Source organism: Lontra canadensis, unplaced genomic scaffold, assembly GCF_010015895.1.
Source record: "Lontra canadensis isolate GAN:19392208 unplaced genomic scaffold, GSC_riverotter_1.0 scaffold43, whole genome shotgun sequence".
NCBI lineage: Eukaryota > Metazoa > Chordata > Mammalia > Carnivora > Mustelidae > Lontra > Lontra canadensis.
The window spans coordinates 10,470,154-10,489,173 of record NW_022631037.1 but is presented as its reverse complement, the minus strand read 5'-3'; the positions used below and the strand labels follow the sequence as shown (position 1 = coordinate 10,489,173).

The 19,020-nt window shown below is 59.4% G+C and overlaps 1 protein-coding gene across 1 annotated transcript; it reads right to left on the bottom strand.

Annotated features, from left to right (window-relative positions):
- Nucleotides 1-1,599: 1,599 nt before the first annotated feature.
- On the bottom strand, nt 1,600-17,777 carry COL1A1 (collagen type I alpha 1 chain). Its single transcript, XM_032872121.1, is given in 52 exon segments — nt 1,600-1,798; nt 1,917-2,159; nt 2,478-2,668; nt 2,783-3,065; nt 3,161-3,268; nt 3,564-3,617; nt 3,922-4,029; nt 4,145-4,198; nt 4,594-4,701; nt 4,790-4,843; nt 4,950-5,057; nt 5,175-5,282; nt 5,369-5,530; nt 5,681-5,734; nt 5,864-5,917; nt 6,006-6,020; nt 6,022-6,114; nt 6,347-6,400; nt 6,573-6,626; nt 6,824-6,931; nt 7,372-7,479; nt 7,758-7,856; nt 7,949-7,993; nt 8,436-8,489; nt 8,591-8,644; nt 8,749-8,802; nt 9,001-9,054; nt 9,653-9,751; nt 9,840-9,893; nt 10,063-10,161; nt 10,434-10,487; nt 10,567-10,674; nt 10,814-10,867; nt 10,998-11,096; nt 11,194-11,238; nt 11,328-11,426; nt 11,687-11,740; nt 11,908-11,952; nt 12,068-12,121; nt 12,240-12,284; nt 12,386-12,439; nt 12,689-12,742; nt 12,863-12,916; nt 13,427-13,480; nt 13,683-13,736; nt 13,902-13,946; nt 14,214-14,285; nt 15,359-15,460; nt 15,566-15,601; nt 15,709-15,743; nt 15,830-16,024; nt 17,548-17,777. Coding segments are annotated over 52 exon segments (4,383 nt in total). The 5' UTR covers nt 17,639-17,777; the 3' UTR covers nt 1,600-1,651.
- Between the last annotated feature and the right edge of the window lie 1,243 nt (nt 17,778-19,020).

The following is a 19,020-nucleotide window of genomic DNA, read 5'->3' as shown; positions in this document are numbered from 1 at the left end:
GGTGCGTGTGGCATCCTAAGGAAGAAGGACATTTGGGAGACAGTCTGGGAGGACTACATGAGCGAGGGGGAAAGCGTTTAGGTGTAAGAAAGGCAAGAGGAAGTGGGGAAGCCACTGCAGAGGGTGCTAGATAAAGAGGAGGAGGGAAGGCGCAAAAACAGGAGAGTTCCGCACTCCCCCACCCCTGCCAAAGCAAGCCCCCCCCAGGCTCCCCGCCCCCAACCCTAGACTCCGAGGCAGGAAATCAGGAGGCCACTGCAGGTATGTTTGGGTCATTTCCACATGCTTTATTCCAGCAATCAAAATAATTAAAAACATCTCAAATTATTATACACATACAAAATAGGTACAGAGTCTTGCTTCCTCCCACCCCTTGGGGGAAAAACTGCTTTGTGCTTTGGGAAGTTGTGCTCTGAAACCCAGAGAGAGGACACAGGACAGAGAGGCCGAGAGGATGGGGAGCCGCTGAGGAGCGGGTTTCAGAGAGAGAGAGGTGGAGAGAGGCGGCCAGGGGGGCGGAGAGGGGGGGGGAAGGGAGCACCGAGCTGAGCTACGACACTCTCTCCCCCCAAGTTAAGTAGCACCTTTAGAAAATTCACGAGTCCCCATCCGCAAGGAAAAAAAAAAAAAAACAACCAAAGAATAAAAAAAGACTTTGAACAAAAAAGGAACATTTGCTGGCCTGGGGGTGGGGGGCCTTGACTTCCCTAGCACCAGTGAATCCTTTCCCCGCCCCACCCCGTCACAGAGATGTAGCACCTTTGATATAAAATGGGGAGCCCCTTCCGCCCCGCCCCCACTCCCGCCCCCACGCAGTTGTCCCGGTGACACACGGAGACAAGAAGAGGTAGTCCTTCAGCAACACAATTACACAAGGAACAGAGCAGTCTCTCCCACCCAGCCCTGTCGCACGGGGGATTGACACGTGTCCCTGAATGAATCCGATGTTTCCTTCCGCTTTGTCGTGGCCCCTCCTGACTTTCCTCCAAACCCGGCAGGCAGCGAGGGGCCCGTGGGTCCCCCAGCACGCCCCCTCGAACACGAAGAGTGGATTGTTGCAGGAGCCATGGGGAGGCCAGATGGTGAGGCTTCTTTGGCAGTCTGAGAACCTCAGGTCCCCCCAGGGTTTGGGGGTGCTGGGTGAGGGGAGTGGGCTGGGAGTGTGGGGGTCACTTGGGTGTTTTAGCATTGCCTTTGGTTGCTGGGCAGACAATGCATTGTTTCCTGTGTCTTTCGGGGAGACTTAGACTTGGGGAGCAGTGAAGGGGAGGCCCCAAGGAGGGATGGAGAAAGGAGCAGAAAGGGCAGTGTTGGGGTATGATAAGCCCAACGGGCAGAAAAGGACTTACCCCCATATGGGTCTTCAAGCAAGTGGACCAAGCTTCCTTTTTTTAAAAAGTTATTTATTTATTCTTTTTTTTTTTTGGTTAAGGTTGAATGCGCTTTTGGTTTTTGGTCATGTTCAGTTGGTCAAAGATAAAAACTAAGTTTGAGAGATGAATGCAAAGGAAAAAAATATTTTCCAAAGTCCATGTGAAATTGTCTCCCGTTTTTTGGCTTTTTGGGGGGTTCAGTTTGGGTTGTTTGTCTGTTTCCAGGGTCAGGGGTGAGTGGGTTGGGTGGGAGGGAGCCAGGTTGGGTGGGAGGGAGTTTACAGGAAGCAGACAGGGCCAATATCCATGCCGAATTCCTGGTCTGGGGCGCCAACGTCCAATGGTGCCACATCGATGATGGGCAAGCGGGAGGTCTTGGTGGTTTTGTATTCGATCACTGTCTTGCCCCAGGCTCCGGTGTGACTCTGGGGTGAAGGGGAGACAAGGGGAGAGGGGCGTCACCGGGTGGGAGCGGTGGAATGAGGGCCACTATGGCCTGCCAGGAAAGCTGGAGCCTAGACAGGGGCCTGGCCCGGGACTCACCGTGCAACCGTCGTAGGTGACGCTGTAGGTGAAGCGGCTGTTGCCCTCGGCCCTGATCTCGATCTCGTTGGAGCCCTGGAGGAGCAGGGCCTTCTTGAGGTTGCCGGTCTGCTGGTCCATGTAGGCCACGCTGTTCTTGCAGTGGTAGGTGATGTTCTGGGAAGCCTCGGTGGACATCAGGCGCAGGAAGGTCAGCTGGATGGCCACATCGGCAGGATCGGAGCCCTGGCCACCATACTCGAACTGGGGGGAAGGTGGGTAGCGGGGAGAAGCAAGTGAGTGACCATGCTGGAGCCTCTAGTCCCGGCCTCCCTCCCTCCCTGGAGTCCTCTGAGAGCATCCCGGAGCACCCTTCTCCCGTCCAGAAGTAGCAACCCTTGCTCAACCGTGAGCACCCCATGTCTGAGCCAGGATCAAGGACCCAGGACTCCTGCCTCCCAGCCCAGCAGTGTCCATCCCCCTTATCAGGAGTCTAGTCCACCCAGGACCTCCCCTCCTGACCCTTCTGAGCCCTGGGCCAGCCCCATCTTGGGAGAGCGGCTCCAGGACCAGCGGACGCACCTGGAATCCGTCGGTCATGCTCTCGCCGTACCAGACATGCCTCTTTTCCTTGGGGTTCTTGCTGATGTACCAGTTCTTCTGGGCCACCTGGGGCTGAGTGGGGTACACGCAGGTCTCACCTGTCTCCATGTTGCAGAAGACCTTGATGGCATCGAGGTTGCATCCTTGGTTGGGGTCAATCCAGTATTCTCCTGCGATGGGACGGAGCAAGACGGAGTCAGGGGAGGTACGGGCGGTGGGGCACCCGTGGGCATCCGGGCCCCTTGGGGCTCTGCGCGGTCACTGCGGGAGGAGGCGGCCCTCACCGCTCTTCCAGTCAGAGTGGCACATCTTGAGGTCACGGCAGGTGCGGGCTGGGTTCTTGCGGCTTCCTTCAGGGCTCCGGATGTTCTCGATCTGCTGGCTCAGGCTCTTGAGGGTGGTGTCCACCTCGAGGTCACGGTCACGGACCACATTGGCGTCATCAGCCCGGTAGTAGCGGCCGCCATCGTGAGCCTTCTCTTGAGGTGGCTGGGGCAGGAAGCTGAAGTCGAAACCGCCGCTGGGAGGACCGGGGGGACCAGGGGGTCCAGGAGGGCCGGGGGGACCCTGCACAGAGAGGGAGGAGAGCCGGGATTACCAGGGTCCAAGCGCCCTTGGGGTTGAGGGCCACGGGGGCTGAGGGGGTGGGGGAGGCTACGTACAACAGGACCAGCATCACCAGTGCGACCGCGAGGACCAGGGGGGCCGATGGGGCCTGGGAGACCGTTGAGTCCGTCTTTGCCAGGAGAGCCGGCAGAGCCAGGGGGACCCTGCGAAGGGGAAGATGGTTGGAGGAATTCTGCTCAAAAGCACAGGACCACCAGCCCAGCTCTGCAGAGAAGCCCACTGCCCTCCCGGCCCGGCTCGGCCTCCACAGCCTCCTTCTCGTTCATTCTTGCCCAGATCTCTCAGGAGAGATCGTCCGGGATTCTTCTTCCCTCCTCCCAACCTCTGCCCCCAGACCCTTCTACAGAGAGATAAGGACACCTGTGTCCCAGACTGGGAACCCCAAGTGAGCCTCGGCTTGGGCCCCAGCAAGGGAAGGTAGATAGAGGCACGACTTACTCGGGGACCAGCAGGACCAGAAGCTCCAGAAGGACCTTGTTCACCAGGAGAGCCCTGAAGGACAGAGGCAAAGGCAGTAAGACCCCATGTGCGTCAAACGTGGCCAGCAACCTTACCCCTGCCCCATTATTCTGGACATCTAGTCCCAAGGTGTCCATAAGCTAAGACCCCCTGTACCCCCTCTTTGTGTCCCTCACCCTCCCAGAAACCCCTTGGCAATGTCCATAAATCTTTACACCCCGGTCCCTGCTAGGGAGGAATGAGAATGATTATCCAGAGGGGAAACTGAGGCAACACCCCCCCCATTGTATAACAGCTCAATGACAGCTGGGGGCTGCGGGGTGCTAAGTATACTCACAGGAGGACCAGGAGGACCCTGGAGACCAGAGAAGCCACGGTGACCCTTTATGCCTCTGTCACCCTGTTCGCCTGTCTCACCCTTGTCACCACGGGGACCTTGGGGTCCCTAGAAGAGAAGAGGGAACAGGCTGTCAGGTGGAAGTTTCATTAGCACTGAGTGGGACATAACGCCACATCTGGGCCAGGTACCCAGGACACGAGGGCCAGAGCCAGGCACTTACAGTGGGACCACGAGCTCCAACAGGGCCGATGGGACCAGCAGGACCAGCAGGACCCTGGGGAGAGCAGAGAGTACATCAGATCCTACTACAGCCTGAGCTGTGGGATGAAACAACCCCGCGGCCACGTCGGTCCTTCTTCACATCCTTTCCTACCATGTCCGTCCCTCCTGAGCCCCAGATGAACCTTCAGGGAATTTAGCTTTGTGTGACATGGGGCAAGCTCCTGGGGCCAAACCCCCTTCCCCAGGGGAGGCGATGGTCTATCTGGGAGAGGGGCGCCTCGAGGCTGAGCCACGGCTTGGGTTTTCAGGAGGGCCAGGGGCCCCGACGTTTTATAAGACCCCCTGTCCTCCCCCAGCCTCGGGGAAGTCAGATGTGCATCTGCAGGCCTGCAGGCCGACCCAGAGAGTCCCTGGCCCAAGACGACAGGCCGGAGTCCAGCTACTTACAGTCTCACCGCGGTCGCCGTTCTTGCCAGCAGGGCCGACGGGGCCGGGGGCACCAGGAGCACCGGGAGCACCGGGGGGTCCAGCAGGGCCCGTCTCACCACGGTCACCCTGAGAGCGGCAGAGGAGGAGACAGGGAGTTAGTCCCAGCTAACAGGCTGGGGCGGGGGAGCGGCAGGCGGGGCCGCAGACATCTTACCTTGGGGCCCGGAGAACCATCTCGTCCAGGGGAGCCTTCAGCACCAGGAGATCCCTGCCGAGAGAGAGGGAGGTATGAGCATCAGCGGGGGAAGGGAGGCGCAGGCCAAGGCCAAAGTGGCCTCGCGGAGGGCACTGGCATGGGGCCGGCAATGGCTCACCTCGCGTCCAGACTCGCCAGGGGGTCCAGCCAATCCAGGGGGGCCCATGGGACCAGGGGGGCCACGCTCACCACTGGCTCCAGAAGGACCTTGTTTGCCAGGTTCACCCTGGGGGAGAAGAGAGAGTCAGGCCAGAGACGGGGTAGAGGAAGGGCCCTCGGCCTCCAAGGCTGCAGCCCCAGGGATGGTTCTTCTCGGGGTGCCCTGAGGGGAGGGGGCACTCACAGAGGGGCCGGGGAGACCGGGGAAGCCTCTCTCTCCTCGCTGACCGGGCAGGCCGACCACACCACGCTGTCCAGCAATGCCTTGAGGTCCAGGAGTGCCAGGAGCACCCTGGGTGCAGAGAGACGAAGGTGAGGTGCCTTGCCAGGGCCGGGGAGTACGCCCCCGCTCGGGACCCCTCGGGAGGGCGCACTTACAGCTGGTCCATCGGCACCAGGGGATCCTTTCTCGCCAGCGGGGCCGGGGGGACCGGGGGGCCCGACTTCACCGGGACGTCCAGCGGGGCCAGTCTCACCACGGGGACCTTTGCCGCCTTCTTTGCCAGCGGGGCCAGGAGGGCCAGGGGGTCCAGCATTTCCCTGGGCAGGGAGAAGAGGGGCTGTCAGGTTCCAGTGGATTCTGGAGCCCCGCGGAGGCCTCAGAGGGGTCCAGCACCCTCCCCTCCCCTGTGCCCCTCACCACCTCCCCCCCCACCCGCAGAGCTTTGAAGTCTCCACCACAGTACTTACAGAGGGGCCGGGGGGACCGACTCGGCCAGCAGCACCAGGGAAACCGGTAGCACCCTGGCAGAGGAGGACAGAGAGGTCAGAGGGAGAACACCCCCACCCCTGCCCCAGGCTGGCCTGGCCGCCCCTCCCCCCCCCACACAGCTCGGCAGGAGCCCCAGCAGAGAAGCAAAGTGAGGTACTCACAGGGGGACCAGCGCTGCCGCGAGCACCTTTGGGTCCAGGAGCACCAACGTTACCCTGGAGGACAGCACAGAGCCATTAAGACCAGGCCGGTCCTAGCCCCAGGTCCACCTGTGGCTCAGGGCTGAGAGGGTGAGATACTCACAATGGGGCCGGGGGGGGCCAGTGGGGCCAGCGGGGCCTGGGGGACCGGCGTCGCCTTTAGCACCAGCATCACCGGGTTCGCCTTTAGCACCGGGTTGGCCATCAGCACCCTGGGGAAGGAGGGAGGGCGGTGAGTGGAGGAGCAGGGTACGGCAGCGGCAGCGCTGGCCCATCAGGGTCCCCCATGGGACTGGGGAAGGGCAGCCACTCCAGGAAGAATAGGACAAGAATCCCTCCCCCGCCTCCTTCCCTGACTCTGGCCCACGCCTCTGTCCTTATGCAGTCTCCCAAGGTCCAGTGTCCCAGTGGGGGACGGAAAATGGTGGGGGTCTTGGTACTCACAGGGGGGCCAGCGAAGCCAGCAGGGCCAGGGGGACCAGGCTCACCGCGGTCTCCCTAGAAGAAAAGGAGGCAGATTGATGTGGGGTCCTGGGCTGGGGTGGGGCAGAACTGGAGGGGAAGACTGCCCGAGGAGCATTCCCCAGGGCCCAGAGCAGGTGAGAGGGAAGGAGGAGGAGGAGGCAGGAAGTACAAAGCCTGGGGCAGAGTGTGGGTCTTCTGTACTTACGGGGGCGCCACGAGCTCCAGTGGGACCAGCAGGGCCGCTAGGACCTGCTTCACCCTGAGAGGGAGGGACAAGAGGCTCAGGTCAGGGAAGGAAGTACCCCAACAGATGACCCCAGGAGAGCCTCCCCTGTCTTCTGGTCCTCCCACGTTCAGGTCACCAGCTCAGAATGGCAGGACCTGCCTCTCCCTGGGAGCGTGCCCAGGCTTGCTGGGGAACCTGTGTGTTAGGGGGGACAGTGGGGGCCACCTCACCTTGTCACCAGGGGCACCAGCGGGGCCAGGAGGACCAATGGGGCCAGTCAGACCACGGACACCATCTTTGCCGGGAGAACCGTCAGCACCTTTGGGACCAGCATCACCCTAAAGACAGAGGAAAGCCTGAGACTTGCAGTGGAGGCGGACAGGGAGGTGACCTGGAGTGTCCTCCTGGTGTCTGGGACCCCTCCCCAGCTCTGCCCTACCCCGGCCTGTGCTTGGGACTCAAGATCTTTCAGAGCAAAAGGTGCCTGCTTGGGGGCTGTGGTGGAACTTAGGGCAAGAGGCCCATGCCTTGTGTAGAGGGATGAATAACCATCTGTCAGGTCACCCTTACTCCCGTTACCATGGTGATTCGTAGGGTGGGAAGAGCCTGGATAGGCTGGTAGAGGGTTTATCAGCAACAAGGCCAGAGGGGAAGAAGAGAGGATTAAGGAGATGAGGAAAAGAGCCCAGGGAGGGTAGAGAGAGAGGCTGGAGTGTCCCAAGCAGAGGAAGACAGAGATGGGAGCCCCGCATGGCTCAGGGGACGGGGCTTAACTTACTCTGTCACCCTTAGGACCAGGAAGACCAGCTGCGCCTCGTTCACCAGGCATTCCCTGAAGGCCAGGAGCGCCCTGGCTACCTGGGGCTCCAGGGGCACCAGCATCACCCTAGGGGACAAATAAGAGGACCGGTATGAGGCATGGGGTCCCAGGAGTGGGTCACAGACCTGTGCCCCCTCTTAATACCTCCTGGTCTCGGTGCCCAGGATAAAGATAAGCACTAGCTAAGAGGAAAGCCTCCTAGCCCAGAACTTCGGGCTGCACACAGATCCCACTCTGTCGTGTCCCCCTGCCACCCCTCCCTCATATCTAGGGGGCTTTGGCCACAACCAGGCACCCGCCCCTGCCTCAGAAGGGGCTGGACCTGGTCCCTCTGTTGCCCTCACCTTAGCACCGTCATTGCCAGGGGCACCATTGGCTCCCCGGGGACCTGCGGGGCCGGGGGGTCCTTGCACGCCACGTTCACCGGGGAAACCTCTCTCGCCCTGGAAGAGAAGGATGGGGCGCATGATGGCTGCTCCTGAGACAGGGCCAAGAGCAAGGCATTCAGGCAGGAACAGCCAGGAGCTCTACTTACTCTTGCTCCAGAGGGGCCGGGGGCACCAAGATCTCCAGGAACACCCTGAGGGGGAGGGAGGACAGAGAGTGAGCCAACCCCACCTCAGACCTCCCCACTGGAGAGTGTTCTTGATGCCCTGGGGGCCGGCCCTTGGGGTCTGTCATTGGAGACCAACCCCTTCTTTGCACTGAACTGGGCTTAGCCCTCTCATCCTCCTGGGGTGGTGTCAGAGACAGCCCCCTCCCCAAACTCTGGGCTGAGGGAAAAGTCAGAGTGAGCCCCACAGCTCAAAAAAAAAAAAAAAAAAAAATCATCCGGACCAGCACCCGTGTAGTCCCGTCCAGATCTTATCGGGCAGGTGTTACGCTCCCTGCTTCCGGGAAGTCCTGCAGGTTGTCTAACCTGGATCCCTCTAGCGGCTGGTTATCTGTGCAGGGAGGCAGGCTGGCCTCTTCCTCTAAACGCCCTGTGTTCCCCACCTCTCTGGCCGCCCGCTACCTCTCACCTGTTCGCCGGGTTTGCCAGCTTCCCCAGGAGGACCAGCGGGGCCAGGGAGACCCTGTAGATGGGAAATGAGGGGGGCAGGAGGCGGGTGGGATTAGAATCTGGAAAAGAACAAGGGGGAACCCAGACCTTCACCCCCTGCCAGGCAGGACTCACCTGGAATCCGGGGGAGCCAGCGGGACCTTGTTCACCTCTCTCACCAGCGGGGCCCTGTCACAGAAAGAACGCTGTGGTCCCTGGAAGGGCCCAGTGAAAAGGGGGGCGGGGTGTCTCCACAGCACCCCCTCCCCAGGCTGCCTGCCCGGGACACTTACGGCAGGGCCAGGGGCTCCCTGAGCTCCGGCTTCTCCATCTTTGCCAGCAGGACCCTATGGGGAGAGAACGAAGGACTCAGGGTCGGGGAGGAGGCGGGGGGACAAGGACAGAGCAGACCCCCGCTGCCCTGGTGAGAGGGGGACCCCTGCTGCCCTGGTGAGAGGCTGCGGCCTTCTGTACCCCTTCTGCAGGGAGGGGATGTATCACAAGCAGGGGCAGTGAGGGGACAGGGACCACGGGGAGCTACTTACAACAGCACCAGGGGGACCAGGCACGCCTCGTTCTCCAGCCTTGCCGGGCTCTCCCTGCAGGGAAACAGAGTCAGAGTCAGCGGGGCTTAGGTGGGAAACCAGGCCTCTTGGGTCCTTTTGGTTTACCCTGAGGGACATTTTTTAAGGGGTTTTCTTTTCTCCCAGCTCTGGTCCTGGGGAAATGCTTTGCTGGATGTTATTGCTGGTTCCTTCGTATCTTCCTGAGCCCTCTCTCCCCAGACCACCTGTCCCTGCAGGCTGCTGTCCCCACCCTCTCCCTTCCTTCTTGCCACCATATGCCTATGGTGACCCGAGCTGCAAAGGGCTTTCATCCCCTCTGGTACTCCTTTACAACCTCAAAGAGCCCACCCAGATGTAGGGTTGACTAGCATTAAAAAGGCCCATTTTATCCCTGTGTGTGTGTGTGTGGGGGGGCTGCTCCAACAAGACTTTTTTCCAAGGAGAGAGCAATGGGAGTAGAGCTAAGAGAGGTCTCATTTTTTGGATAGGGAGACTGAGCCCCAGAGAGGGGCAGTGAGTGGCCTGAGGCCACACAGCAAGTCAGTGGCAAAGCTGGGACTGGCGCCCAGGACTCCAGGACTTCCAGGAGTGCCTGTCCCTGTCTCTGGAACGTTCCTCAATGAATACTCACAGCAGCACCTTTAGGCCCAGGGAAGCCCATCACGCCAGCCTGACCACGGGCACCAGGGGGGCCTGGGGGTCCGGGGCGACCATCTTGACCAGCAGGACCCTAAGGACAGAAGGCACAGAACCAGAAGTGAAGTCGGAGGGTCGGTGGTTGGGAGGGTGGGAGGGGCCCTGGGGGGAGTGATACTCACAGGGGGGCCGGTTTTGCCATCAGGACCGGGGCTGCCGGGACTTCCAGTCAGACCCTAGGGGGCAGCAGACAGGTGTGAGCCAGGTGGGGAGAAGGGGGACAGAGGAGGGGAGGGGGCACCTCAGGAAGCAGACCCGTGGTCCTGCTCCAGGGCACCTCATTTCAGACCCCACACAGGTCCAGCAGGGTCCTGGGACAAGTCCGACACAGGGGTCAGGGCTCACCTTGGCACCGGGCAGACCAGCTTCACCAGGGCGACCAGCTTCACCAGGAGAACCTTTGGGGCCAGCGGGGCCGGGGGAACCACGTTCACCAGCAGGACCCTGGTTGGGGAGTCATAGGGACAATCAGGGTCTTAGGTCGGGGCTTCTTTACCGTGGCCCAGCGTCTTACTCCTCCCGGGGTGGGGGCAGGGTGGGGTTGCTCTGAGGGGCACTGGGGCAGGTGGAAGGTCAGGGTGAAGTCCGGCATGGAGAGCCTGCAGCCGCACGGAGCAGTACTGACCAGGGCTGGAGGTGGGAGGCGACTACACGGGGGAGAGGAAGGTAATGCCTGTGGCGCAGCAGGGCACACCCCAGCCGTGAAGGGACATTACCTTGGGACCAGCAACACCATCTGCACCGGGGAAACCGCGGCTACCAGGTCCACCCTGCAGGAGGAGAAGAAGCCAGTGAGCTCCGACATGGGGGCACCAGGCTGGCGCTGGGGGCAAAGAGGGGGACACTTACACGCTCGCCAGGGGGTCCAGGCAGGCCAGTGGGTCCGGGTTCACCTCGGGCTCCTCGCTTTCCTTCTTCCCCAGCGGGGCCAGGGGGTCCTTGAATACCAGTGGGTCCCTGGAGAGGGCAGAGACCAGGGGGCGGCCAGCAGTGAGGGGCAGACCGGGTGCCATCTTGCCCCTGGGTTCCCATCCCCTCCCGGGGTCTCCCTCCGGGGCTTCCCAGGACAGACAGGTCCACGTGCAGGGACACTTACGGGCTCTCCCTTGGCGCCAGTGTCTCCTTTGTTGCCGGGAGCACCAGGTTCACCCTGCACGAGGGAGGAGAAGAGGATGAGGCAAGAGTCTGGGGGATCCTGGCCTGGATCCTTCTGCTCCCGAAGGGAGGGCCACACCGGAGCCAGCGCATGGGGCGAGACTCACTGGCAGAGGGATACTTACGCTGTTACCCTTGGGACCGGGAGGACCGCTGGGGCCCTGGGGTCCAGAGGGGCCTCGGGCACCGGGGAAGCCGGGAGCACCAGCAATGCCAGGAGCGCCCTGTGGGAGACAGAGGAGGTTGAGCCCAGGAGCACAGGGCAGGGGGTCTGCAGGAGGGGGGTCACAGGGGTGGCTCTGAGACCCCTGGGGCACTTACGTTAGCACCTTTAGCACCAGGTTGTCCGTCAGCACCAGGGTTTCCCTGTGGCACAGAGAGAGAAGCGGGTGAGGGACAGGCCAAGACCGGGAACTTGGAGGGAGGCCCCAGGGCGCTGAGGAGGCGACACTCACAGCAGGACCAGCAGCACCAGCAGGCCCAGGGGGGCCGGGCTCACCACGCACACCCTGGGGACCCTCAGAGCCTCGGGCTCCTTGGGGACCAGCTTCACCCTGGATGGGACAAAAAGGACATGTCAGGAGCCAACCTGGAAGCCCAGCTCCCCTTTGGATGTGTGTGTGTGTGTGTGTGTGTGTGTGTGTGTGTGTGTAGGGAAGGGACAAGAAGACCAAGAATCATTCTCCCATATCAGAGAAGGGGATCCCAGGACAAAGGGGATAGGCTTCTCTGGTCCCTCTGGTTTGGAGAGTGGGGAGACACCCCCCCACCTTGGCCTGTGGGAGCCACGCTCAGAGGAAGGCAGGGTGCTCACCTTAGCACCAACAGCACCAGGGAAGCCAGGAGGACCAGCGGGGCCAGTGGGACCCTGTGAATGAAATGGAAATGTCAGCAAGAAGGAAGGCAGTAGCTGCAAGTCACAGTCGGGGACAGCAGAGGGCCTGGGATTCTGAGCCCCATGCCGCCCCCACCCCAAGAGCTGACACCAAGAGCCCTCCCCACTCCCAGGCACCGAGATCCAGAGGTCACACTCACGGGGGGGCCAGCAGCCCCAGTAGCACCATCGTTTCCACGAGCACCCTGCCGGAGAGAGGGGAGCCCCAGTTACCGGCGCTGAGCACAGGCCAGTCCCTGTAACTGGTCAGGAATCCCCTGCCAGGGCCCAGGTGTGCCCCAGGGGGCCAGGAGTACTTACAGCAGGACCGGGGGCTCCGGGGCGACCTCTCTCACCAGGCAGACCACGGGGGCCCTGACGACAAAAGCCAAAAAAGCCACGTGAGGTGGGAGACACACCCTTCCCCCGCCAAGCCTCATCTTGGCCCCTATACCCTGCACCCTCTCTTCCTTCTAGAACTGGACACACTCACCATCTGACCAGGAGCTCCATTTTCACCAGGACTACCAGGCTCGCCCTAGAGAACAGAGAATAAAGTTAGGAATTCGTTCACACGTTGTGAGCTGGTGGGGGGCTGGGGGGGAGGGGGAGGCCCACGACATTTGGGCATCTTCTTACCTTGGGACCAGCAGGACCAGCATCTCCCTTGGCACCATCTAAACCACTGAAACCCTAAGATAGGAAGGGCCAAGGTGAGTACCGATGGAAGGGAACCTTGGCCCCCACTCTGACCTGAGAAGGTGCCTTAGGGGGTCCCCACGGGCTCTGTCTCTGCGCTAGACTAAACCCCAAATGGGCCAAGAGCTCACCCAATCTCTTCATTGAGATTTCTTTCCCAGTGGAGGGGAGTTCTTTTGGAATCCTACTCCCTATCCCTTAGGATTTCTGAGGCTGCCACCCAGTGGCTCAAAGGAGACTTACTCTGTGTCCCTTCATTCCAGGAAGGCCAGCTGTTCCAGGCAATCCACGAGCACCCTGGAGAGAAGAGAAAAGGAGGAGAAAGGTAGGAACATTAGAAGATGACACTGAGGACCCAGCTCCCAAGGGAAGCCCACCTGTAGAGAAGCCCACGGCCAGCCACGAATTCCAGCTCACCTGAGGTCCAGGAGGGCCACGCTCACCAGGACGACCAGGCTTTCCAGCTTCACCCTGAAAGGGAGAGAAAAGACCATCGTGCCCATGCACCCGTGGGCCAGGAAAGTTTGGGAGGTCTGAGTTTTCTTGGTATTGTTGAAGGTCAGGTTGAGGAGCCTAGAATCTTATCTTTGGATTTGGAGCTCAGCTTATATCTACTGTAAAATCCTTGTTTGGTGAATTTTGAGTCCCTCCAAAGGTATTTCTGTTTATTTCTATATATGGAGGGCAAATCTAAGATAATTAAGCCTAAGGAAGTCATTCACCCTGAGGGATGCGGATGAGGAATGCTTTTAAGGTGGTTGGAGGGTCGGGAGGGCCAGTCCTCCATTGGGAAGACGGGGAAACATCCCACAAGGGCTGAAGGTCGTTTTTCAAGGGCAGTCCCATGCATCAGGGAGAACTTGGCTTCCATTCTTTGAGCATCACCCCCAAAGGAGGTGTGGCACTGGGGTGGAGATTACAGGGACCTAACCCATGGAGGTGTTGGGGAATACATGGGATCTTCTTGCCTGGAATACTTACATCATCTCCGTTCTTGCCAGGGGGACCAGGGGGACCGCGGGGACCCATGGGACCCTAGAGGAAACAGGAAGAAAGGTGATTAGAATAGCCAGGATAAGGGGGAAATTAAAAAAAAAATGGGAAGACAGGGATTGAAAGGAGGAAGTAGGGAAGAGCCCAGATGACAGCGGTGGAGGGGTCCTTCAATGGGAGAATCCATGTATTTGTAGAGAGAGTGTGAGTTTGTATAGGGTGCAAGTTGGGGGGGGGCACTTACTGAGGCTCCAGGCTCGCCGGGCTCACCAGGGGGGCCTTGGAAACCTTGGGGACCCTGGAGAAGAAGGAAAGAGGGATTCAGTTAGAAGGACAGGTCCCTACCAGTCTTTCCCCAGATCACTAATCGATCTCTCAGAGCACCTTTTGCTACCCTCATCCCAATCCTCCCTTCTAAAGACTGAAGCCCAGGATGGCACATGATGACATCCTGGATACTCACAGGTGCGCCAGGGGGGCCAGGGAGACCACGAGGACCAGAAGGACCCTACAGAAGGAAAAACAAAAAGATAGAGAAAGAGGTCATAATGATATCTCTGTAGGGAAGAGCAATGTGGGTGTGGTCTTGCCATCTCCCAGTGGTTCCTGTTGGGACCACCCAGCTGTCTTGCATCCCCTCTGGACTTCAGGTTCCAATGGTCGTCTTGACTTCCTAAGTTATCTATGCCACCCTCATAAGCCACCACTGGCCCATCCCCTCTGGATCCCCACGGACTCCTCTTCTGTCATCTCTGCCCCCCCCGCAGTGGCTCACCATGGGGCCAGGCACAGAGATTCCTCCAGCTGATTTCTCATCATAGCCATAAGACATCTGGGGAGCAAAGTTCTAGGAAAAAAAAACCAAGAGAGAGTGTATGAGAAATCAGTGGAAGGTGGAAGATGTCACTGAGAACGGAATATTGACATGTGCCTCCTGATGTGATGCACTAAGAAGGACAACAACATCCCTTGTGAGACAGTCCTGCCAAAAATGCAGGGCCCAGGGGCGTCTGGGTGGCTCAGTCGTTAAGCGTCTGCCTTCAACTCAGGTCATGATCCCAGGGTCTTGGGTTCGAGCTCCGCATCGGGCTCCCTGCTCAGTGGGAAGCCTGCTTCTCCCTCTCCCACTCCCCCTGCTTGTGTTCCCTCTCTCACTGTGGTTCTCTCTGTCAAATAAATAAATAAATAAAAATCTTTTATTTTAAATGCAGAGTCCCACTCTAATTATGAGGATACATCCGGCCAAACCAAATTGAGGGACAGTCATAAAAACAGCTGGCCTCTACCAAGCAACTGGCTTCTTAAAAAAATTTCAAGGTCGTGCAAGACAAAGAAAGTCCGAGAAATGTTCCAGAGTAAAGGAAACTGAAGACACGTGACAGTTAAGTGCAATTCATGATCCTGGATCAGGGTGAAAGCTGCAATAAAGGGCATTATTGGGATGTTGTTGAAATTTGGACAGGGGCCGTAGGTTAGATAATAGTTCTGTACCAATGTTAGAATTTTGGAATGTAATCATTGTGCAATGGTCGCGTAAGAGAAAGTCCTTGTTCTCAGGAAAGACACACTAAAGTATTTAGGAGCAAAAGGACATGACATCCGCCAACTCAAGCACAAATGGTTCAGAAGGAAAAATAGCGACAGTTATATGCATACATAGAGACTGATAAAGCAAATGTGACAAACTGTGAAGTGTATGTGAGAATTCTTGGCATTAGTCTTGAAACTTTTCTCTAAGTTTGAAATCATTTCAAAGTATAAAGTGTGCCATCTGCCAAAAAACCCACAAAAAAAAAAAAAGAAAAGAAAAGAAAAGAAAAGAAAAGAAAAGAAAAGAAAAGAAAAGAAAAGAAAAGAAAAAGAACAGGAGGTGAGTGGAGCACATAGGGCCTGCCCGGACTGTCTTGAGTCTTCACTTACTCCTCCGAGGCCAGGGGGTCCGGGGGGTCCGGGAGGTCCGGGGGGTCCGGGAAGTCCAGGCTGTCCGGGGATGCCATCTCGGCCAGGGGGGCCGGCAGGTCCCTGCAGCAGGAGGGGAGGGGGGAGTGGGGGGGCGGAGGTGAGCGCCGGCCTGGAGCCACACCCACTTGCAACCCCTACAGCCCAGCGAAGGCCACGCTTACTTACCCTTGGACCTCGGGGGCCAGTGTCTCCCTTGGGTCCCTATGGGGGTGGGGGTGGGGAGAGAAGAAACAAAAGAAGCCGGGTTAGAGACGGGAGGCGCTTGAGGACCCTCGGGCGGGTGGCAAAAGTCGAGGGCAGAGGATTACCTCGACTCCTGCGGTTTCTTGGTCCGTAGGTGACGCTAGGGGAGAAGAGACTCAGGTGAGCTGCGGGGTCTGCACCGGGTGCTCCCGGCGGCCCCGCCATCCCCCATCCCCAGGCCCGTACCCTCGCCGTCGGGGCAGACGGGGCAGCACTCGCCCGGGGGGACTTGGGCGCCGGGACAGTTCTTGGTTTCGTCGCAGATCACGTCATCGCACAACACGTTGCCGTTGTCGCAGACACAGATCCGGCAGGCCTCGGGTTTCCATACGTCTCGGTCATAGTACCTGAGGCCGTTCTGTACGCAAGTGACTGGTGGGACTGGGGCAAGAGGGGAAAGGAGGGGCTGTCAGCGGCGCTCGAGGCCCCCCACCTCGGGGCTCCAGGGACCCCAGCTTTACCCGTAGCCTCTCCCGTCGGTCGTAAGGACACTTTTAGATTTTCCATTTTCCGCCTCCTCCTCCCCGTCCCCCCTCCTTTCCCTAAATCCTTAAAAGCTCATCTGCTCCTCATCAGGGCCAGTGACAGGGCCGAGGCGCCTGGCCAAGGCGGCTATAACTCTTTCCAGTTCTCAGGAATTTAAACAAAGCTTTAGGCCGGAGTTGCTTCCAACTCCAACCCCAGCCCGTCGGCGCTGAAGCCAAGTGAAATAAAAAAGCCATTGGGAGGGGGTGGGGAGGTAGAGGGAGTGGGGACGAGAGAGACCAGGAGGGGCCCCATCCAGCGGGGGCGTGGTATGGGTGGAGACGGGGGTGGGGTGGGATGGGGGGGGGGACCGGTAGGAGGAGAGAAGAGAGGTCCAGCCCCCATTCCGCCCCATCCCAGGGCAGGTGGGATAGCCTGGGCGGGGCTAGGGGGATGGGGCGGGGCCTATTGGCCTGAGGTCCTGCCCAGGGTCTTGTATGGTACCCCCAAAGTAGGATATACCCTAACCTCCAGCACCCAGACATCTCAAAAGCCCTCTCTCGGGACAACCCCTCTTTCCTAAAGCTAACCAGGGTCTCTGGGTCACGCCTTAGCCAAAGAACCAAAAAGTCCGCAAACAGTTAAAGAAATTAGCTAACCACGCCCACCGCGCGAGCGTCTACTCAGACCGCCACTAGGTGGCGGGCAACACTAAGCAATTTCCTGGAACGGGCCACTTCTTTTAGAGACTGAGGCTACCCAGTCCCCAGCTTTATTTTCCAGGACTAGAGGTGGGGTCCACAACTGGCAATAACGCCCATCCGCTCAATGCAGTTCCTGCGCGGGGAAGCGCGGGACGGGGAGGCGCGGGGCTCAGTGTGGGTCAGCAGAGGGCGCAAGGACCCCACCCTGCCGAGTCCGCGCCAAAGTTTCTCATCCTCCAACCCGCCCACTCTCCGCGCCCCCTCCCCCCTCAGCCCAGCACCCCCGCGGCCCCAGGAACACTGTCTAGCCTGCAGAGAGGGCAAACAATCTTTCCTTATGAATCATCCCACAGCCTTCCCGATCGCTTTCACATCTTGGGTTCCAAACTCCCAGCACAGCGCCTCCGTCCCATCTTCGACGTACTTTCCCCTTACCCGGCGCCCAGACCCCCCATTTCCCCCGTGGTACTCCACAGTGCTCGCTCAGGATTCCCTCCTGTGTCAACTCCCGCGGCGCTCCATCCTCCGCTCTCACCACCCGCGGACGTTCATCTACAGCCCCCACCCAGGGTGCACAGCCTTCTCTCCCACAGCGCGCAGGAAGAGCCCTCCCCATCTTCCTGCCATCCGAGTCTCCGGAGCATCCCGAGTCTCAGTTTAAGTCGCAGACCGCCGGGACCGAGCGCAGGGCCAGATACCAAGTACCCTTGGACTCCCCCAAAGTTTGGGACTTACTGTCTTCTTCTTGGCCCTCCTCTTGGCCGTGCGTCAGGAGGGCGGTGGCCGCTAAGAGGAGCAGGAGCCGGAGGTCCACAAAGCTGAACATGTCTAGACCCTAGACATGTAGACTCTTTGCGGCTGGGGTGGGGGTTAGCGTCCGCTCATGCGTGGCCTCACACTCCGCGTGCCTCCTGCTCCGACCCCGAGGAGAAACTCCCGTCTGCTCCGACGACTGGCCCGGGCCCCTTTTATACCATCCTGATGGAGAGCAGGGAGGAACTCTGCCCCTGGGAGAGGGGGAGCCGGCGGCCCGTCCCCCAGCCAATCAGAGCTGCCTGGCCCGGCCCCCAATTTGGGAGTTGGAAGGGAGAGGGGGAGGAGGAGGGAAGGGAAGGGAGTCCACCGCACATCTCCCCCCTTCCCAACTCTGGCTCCCCAGCCCCCCAGCCCAGCCTGGGCCAGAGATGCTGCTGCTGAGGTGCTGCTAGGTCCCCAGTATAGGGTGGGCTAGAGAGTGGGTAGTGGTGCCCCTTGGGCTTTCTTCCTGGGGCTCCCCCATTGGGAGGAACTGGACCTGGGGAGCTGGAAGGGGAAGCTTCCAGTGGTCTGGAGAGGGTAGTCTTGGCCATGTCTCTCTCATTCACCCTACCGACATCCTTGGCCAGAACTAAGGGATGGGTATGAAGGGGCTGGGTTCTCCTCTAAAACAGAGAAGAACCAGAGAATTGAAAAGATGTTCCTGTTTAGGGGTGTCTTCTGGTGTGGCGGGGAGCTTAGACATGTTTTGAGAAGTTAGAGTTTCCTTTGCAGACATTAGGAATGAGATACTTGGGTGGGGGTTGTTGGCAAGAGGGGATTTATTTTGAGGACATCAATTCTGCCATGCTTGAGGATCCAAGATGGACTCAGATGCTCTTCCCCAAACCCAAGGTGGGACTGAGAGAGATGGGGTAGGGAGGTTGAGACACTGAGTGAGAAATGTAACTGTGTGATCTCTCCAGAAGGAAGCTTGGGGGGTAAGTGATAGGGCACCAGAGTGGTGATGGGAAGCTGCTGGGACTCTTCCCCCCCACCCCGCCCCAGGCTAGTGAGGTTGCACAGGAGCATTGTAGTCACCAGTGACCTAGAAAAGGGTCTTGTGTGAGAGTAGGCCCAGGGCGGTGGCCAGGGCCTGTCTGAGACCCTCTTATTCCGCAGAGTCTCCTTCTGAGAGCTGCAGGGAGCAGCTGGTTGTACCTGGACTCAAGGTTGGGGCATATGGGGGAATTTGGGTGTCAGGGGGGAGGTTTGCCTTTGGGAGTTTGGGATGGAATTGCAGGGAAGGTTCAGTGACCTGATTTTAGAAGATGTTCCCTGCTGCCCCACCTCTTTCTTGAAAATCCAGTGCATTGCTCTCTGCCCCTGGAAACCCCTGAAGGGGGATGGAGACCCCAAGAACAACAGGCTATATTTGAGGGGATGCCCCCAGAAGCCAGTGTCCTCCCTTCT